The sequence below is a fragment of the Clarias gariepinus genome, unplaced genomic scaffold (assembly GCF_024256425.1).
Source record: "Clarias gariepinus isolate MV-2021 ecotype Netherlands unplaced genomic scaffold, CGAR_prim_01v2 scaffold_29, whole genome shotgun sequence".
NCBI classification, from domain to species: Eukaryota; Metazoa; Chordata; class Actinopteri; order Siluriformes; family Clariidae; genus Clarias; species Clarias gariepinus.
Window position 1 is genome coordinate 732535 of NW_026520996.1, and position 6000 is coordinate 738534.

The 6000-nt window shown below is 37.4% G+C and overlaps 1 protein-coding gene across 1 annotated transcript in view; it reads left to right on the forward strand.

Annotated features, from left to right (window-relative positions):
• The window catches only part of znf804a (zinc finger protein 804A), a 67088-nt gene extending 61688 nt beyond the window's left edge, over positions 1 to 5400 (forward strand). Inside the window, exons 3-4 of the mRNA XM_053490576.1 lie at positions 2486 to 2616; positions 2757 to 5400. Coding sequence (XP_053346551.1) covers positions 2486 to 2616; positions 2757 to 5169 — 2544 coding nt within the window. The 3' untranslated portion in view covers positions 5170 to 5400. The remainder of the gene's footprint in view (positions 1 to 2485; positions 2617 to 2756) is intronic.
• Positions 5401 to 6000: the final 600 nt, after the last annotated feature.

Here is a 6000-nt window from a genome sequence, read left to right on the forward strand (position 1 = left end):
ATTTTTTTTCTCCATTTTTGTGAAGCTGCTTTGGGACAATGACCATTGTTAAAAGCGCTATATAAATAAAATAAAATTGAATTGAATTTACCTTAAGTCTGTTTCCAACAAGATGTTAAGATTATTTATTCTTACAGCACATTCCTGAATGTTTTATCCTTCTTTTTACCACAGTAATTGATTTTTTTCTATCTCAAAAATGACAAGTTATCCATTTTATCTTGTTTTCACTTACATTTTAACAGTTAATAAACAGTTGTTCCTTCTCCAGCTACCCCTTTTGTTCAAGAGAAACTTTTCTGTTCTAAAGATGTCCAAAAGTGTAAAGTTTATATTTTTTTCGACTGATACTTCAGTGCATAAATATTAGTTAAAGGTACCACAGATACACTTACCTTATTAATTATTAAACATGTTTTAAAAATTTTTTATTTACATCATTTGCAAATATTGGCTTCATATAGCTTTTGCACATTGATGTATTATGGTAATTTTACTTAAAGTCTGTAAGTGTCTTAATAAACGTAAAGAGTTTAACAAACACAAAGTTCTACCATTACATACTGTTATTTATTTTTCTTCAACTTATATTTTACTTGCATGGAAATTCTGCCCTTAATTTAAATATGTCACAGAAATATTTTTTCAAGGTGCAGTCTAACAATCCCTGACCAACCTGTAAAGTATTCTTTTTGCTTAGACTAACAACAAAACAATTCATTTACATGCAATTGGATGAACAAGGAGTGGTGGGCAAAGCTCACAAATCCTGTTCTTGAGTACAAATAGAGATACCACATGTAAAATATTATTCACGTAAAAGCAGAAAAGGTACAAAAGTACTCACCTTCAAATTTAATAAAGTATCATAAACTTGTACTAGCTCACAGTAGCAATTCACTCTTTCTCTGCTGTTTTCATCACTGTCTAATCATCTGTCTTCATCATTTTTAACACTTGCTACATGATTTACAGAGAAAGGCATACTGTATCTTGCAGTTATGGATTACAGACAGTTGATGGCAATATTACCGCTCCAAATACAGCACACCAATGTACTTATCTAGAAGTTGAGTTATATCAACTGGACTTCTTTCTTGTTAGGATGGATTGTTTCACTATTCATCCATGTAGCTTCTTCAGTCTGAGGGATGTTGGTAGGATTCCACAAACTTGTCTCCTCTTGGGTAAAGCAGTTCCCCTGCTTGGAAGAGCTCATTGGGCGACAATTAAGAAGGTGAGCATAGGAAAGAAAGTCATTAAAGAGTAGGGAAGGGGAAGAATCGATAAGAAGAACTAGTAATCAAACACCCACCAGTAACGCCAGATGTAAGGACTGCTTTTACTTTCACAGTCTCTAGTCATTACATCTTAATGACTGTCGATAATCTGCATTACTGTAATGACTCTCTCTTCTACTCTCACCTTCTTCACTGTTCACCTGACTAGCTCATTCAGGCAGGTGAGGATCCTTCACTCTGGAATCCTACTTCCCTTAGACTGAACAGACTACTTGGATGAGAAGGGAAACATTCTGACCTAACAAGAAAAAAGTGCAGATAACATGACTCAACCTTCCTATAACCTTAGCTAGATGACAGACTCTTTACAGACACTACAACACCATGCAAAAAAATTGGTTATGTAGAAAGTACAAATATTTGTTGTAGGATTTCCACCTTTGTGAACAAGTGATATGTCTTGCTTGTGTCTAAAATAAGATGTTGTTTTTATGCAGATTATTCATTATCATTTTTCCTTTACATGGAAAATGGATTTGATTAAGATTATCATTGGTGTACAGACAAGTTTATTACCCTGTTAAGTCGTAAAAAAAAAGTTGGTGCATCTGTAGGGTAGATTCAGTGAGATTCATAGAGCAAACTTGTTTTACACTAAACAACAACACAAATAATAATAATAATATATTTTGGTAGTGGTTATTATGATTGTATTATGATGACTGTAGTTTCCATCACTGGATAAATCCTTACACTTGGTTACTAGGTTACTAACTAAGTACTATCAGTCAAACACTGCTAGAAAGTGTTTTATTTTATTTTTTTTAGCCCAAGTACTGAAGAAACAGATGTGTTAAGTCATGTTTAAAGATTGCCATAGACTCAGCTGTATGGTCATCTAAGAGGAAGTTCAGAAGAATCAAAACATTTAAGAGCTTTTTAGAATTTTCTTGAATTTCTTTACTTTCTAAAACATTTATAGCAGGATACATACAAATAATGTGAACTCAATGTTTCAAAAACAGAATGAAGGAAATTGTACCCATTTTACAACCTTTCTAGCTGTAAGCTAATCAGAAATAACAACTACTATTCGGGGACAAAAAATATGTTACATTGTGTTATTCTTATTATTATTAGTGGTAGTACTAGTTGTAGTAGTAGTTAAAATAGTACAACATTTTAACAGTACAGATGTAGAACTGTGTGTGTGTGTGTGTGTGTGTGTGTGTGTGTGTGTACAGAGGTTAAAGGAGCTGAAGCAGAGGGAATTTGCCCGTAATGTGGCCTCCAAATTAAGGAAGGATGAGCAGAAGCAGGAGCGGGCACTTCGGCGGCTACACAAATTGGCCGAACAGAGGAGAGAGGTGCAATGGTGAGTACCCTGACCCAAAGGATCAATGTAGATTTAATTGCAGTACACTTGTAACAAGCACACAAAGTCTCTCTTGTGCTAGGTTTCTCTCTGGTCTGCAGTATACTATCCGTTTTACCATTCTTTTTCTTTCTGTGTAGTAGTGCCCCAGGAAGTGGCCCGATGTTTAAATCCACCACTGTCGCAGTGGAAAGCTTCAATAAGTCCTGCTTTATGGATAAGGAGGAAAACCAGAGCATTGCAGAACATGAGACAGAATCTCAAATCCCATGGCCACATCGAGGTAAAGCAAAGAAACAAACTCTACGCCGCAAAATTGCATTCTCCATTTCCTTTCCAAAGAGAGCCTCACTAAAGCTTGAGTCTTCAGCTGCAGTCTTTTTTGAGAGTACTGAGGAAAAGAAGCTGATTAAATATGATACAGAGACGATGACACATCAAAAGAGTTCCACAAAAAGTTCCCTGAATAATGCAATGTCTGCCTCAGATTTGTGTGCTTTCCTTGTTTATTCAGAGGACACATCAGTGTCTCCAATTAGCCACTTTCCAACTGCTCACGGATCCTCAGATCTTAGTCTGGATTTGGAGGAGAACTATTTAGCTGAAAATAAAGAAAACAGTGGTCAGAAAGAGGGCACCAGAAGTGATGCTTCTCAAACATCATGTGATGTTAATTCATTGCAAAGCCAAGAAAAGGACAACATTTGTCTCCGAAGACCGAGTCAACCTTTTCTCTCTGTTGTCAGTCGAGATAAGAAAACTATCTTCCAATGGCCATCAGAAATGGTGTGCTTTACAAGAACAGAGCCCTCCATTTCATTTAGCTGCAACCCTCTACATTTTGACTTCAGAGGCTCCCAGTTCAGGAAGTCTCCTGAAGACTTAGAGAACAAAAATGACCAAGAACTTTCATTCATTCCTAAAAAAAGACCCAAGATATCTTCTTCCAGTGAAATATCCACAAAAGTAGCCACATGTAGAGTGGAAAGAAAAAACAGAAAGTGTCACCTGTATTGCAGCAATGCACAGAGTAAATTTAAGCATTTGAAAAATTGGGCTCAGAGCAGTAAGCGAGCAGAGGACAAATTGCATGGCAGAGATCGCCGCCATTACAAGAGTCGGCACAAAAAAAGGCACAAGAGAAGAAGTAGGTGGGAGAAGGATTACAGTAAGCCAGAGCAAAGTGAAAACATAAAAAAACGAACTAAACTTCACAAACGAGAAAGATTTGAGCACCAATTTGGAGGCTGTGCTGCACAGCAAGGGCAGCCATTAGAAAAGTCAAAGCAATCAGCTCAGAATCAGGCAGAGAACAACAGTGTTGTTTCCTCAGTGGGAGGCTCTGTTGAAGCTGAAAAGGTACTTGATAACAATGGGGGAACTGTAGACATCCCTGTTTTAGGGCAGACAACGATTACACAAAATTACTTGCACCATCTCAGAGAGATTTCTTCTGATCATGAAACATCAGCCTCAGATCACTGCAGCCCAAATATACCAAAGAAACGACAAAGTGACCCCCAGAGAAAAGAGGATACTGTTTGGACAAATCATACTGAGTGTGGTATGATTAAGGAGCTAGATAAAGCAGATGATAAACAAGAAGATGTTTTGTGTCCAAATCATAGACGAAAAAGACAGAAATTGGACCAAAGTTTTAACATGCATCTCACTGAAAAACATCCTGCTTTTGTTTTAAAACAATCAGAAGGAATAGTGGACATGGAATCAACATGGAATATCTTCAATTTAAAAGAATCAGCTACAGGCGATGCAGAAGAAGGAACTAATGCAGTAGGTGACACATCCACCGATAAAAACCCCATTTCCACCTCAGAGATAAATCCTCTGGCACTACCTGAGCGGGATCTACAGCCTAAAAACACAAATCAGATTTTTGTCATCCAAAATGGTGACTCCGCAAAAGGGCAAGAATCTGAGAATGAGTGTAAGAAGTGTGCCATTACATCTCATGTCAAAGACAAAGCGAAAGTCAGCCATGATAAATCCTGCCAGCACACCCCACCTTTGCCAGGCTTTCAACTTCTAGATAAGGAACGGCAGAACTGTACAATCCGGAGACCATTTAACCCAATGCTGTGTTTTACATCTCAACTCAGTGGTGTGGAGAGGCATGGTCTTCTTCAGAGCCACACCCACAAAAAGGTTATGCACCAGAAGGTGTTTTCTGCTAAGCTCAGATCAGTGCTTCCCATCTCGTCACCTATCCTTCACCCTGTCCACTTACCATCTGCCATTCCATCCAGTTCCATCACTGTCCTTCAGCACCATTCCACATTTCTGCCTGCTCAGCCTTCAGTCTTCACCCAGGTCATGCCTGTTACAAGACTTCCCCTTGCCCCTGAAATCACACCCTTTATAAATTCGTCTCAAGTTTCAATGGTTGCTCCACCCACTATCCACACAACGGCCGTGACATTCCACACTTTACCCCGTCCTCAAGTCTTTCGGCCACTCCTACACCCTCCTGCTCCTTTTACACCCTTATTACCTCCTCACACTACTGTCATCCCTCTTCAGACTCTATACTAAAAATACTACAACCTGGTAAAATAGTTAAAATAGTGGTTAAAAAGTACATTTTGAAATTACAGACAAAGCAGTAATTGACATAAACAAACCAATGGTGGAGCAAACTAGTGTCTATGCCATTTTTTTTAACCAAATGTGTTTGTGTGTAGATGGATAGGACATTGCAGATGTTAGAGCTTTTTACTAAAAATAAACAACAATTGGTTAGGTAATGGTAATGGCCACATAGCAAAAACAAGCAAGATCACTTTTTTAAAGATTATTAAAAAAAAAAAATTCTCATGAGATATCAGTGGAAATCTCTCAGTTGTAAGCAATCATTAAAGGAAAACTCCACCATGAAAGTCTTTATCATTTAAATTGCTAAAATGTAAATTTAAGTGCCATACAAGATTTATTTTTAAATGAATTTTTGAAGGCTTTGACTTCTTAATTTAACCAAAATCAAAAGCCTGCTGAAAGGGGTACAGTAAAGTTTAGCCCTTGCTACATCGCAACATTACAAAGTCATGCAGCAGGGCTTTAGTCCGTTCAGCTCTATTACTTCCTCATCTCTACACTATACGCAAACAGACCAACTTACAAAGCTTTACCCTCATGTTATTACCATCATCAATGCCATTGCTCTCATTAGCTCAAAGATTGCAAATTGCCTGTTCCGAGTCTCTATCTGCATCCTATTGCAGTTCGAATCCACTATTTGCACCATCTTCAATATATGCTGTAGTTGTCATTAATATTAGGTTAAATGTCATTGGAAAATAAAATAAAAAAAGGTAATTGAGAAAAAAAAATCTTCTATTTAGCACCTAAAAGCAACATCAAAATGGT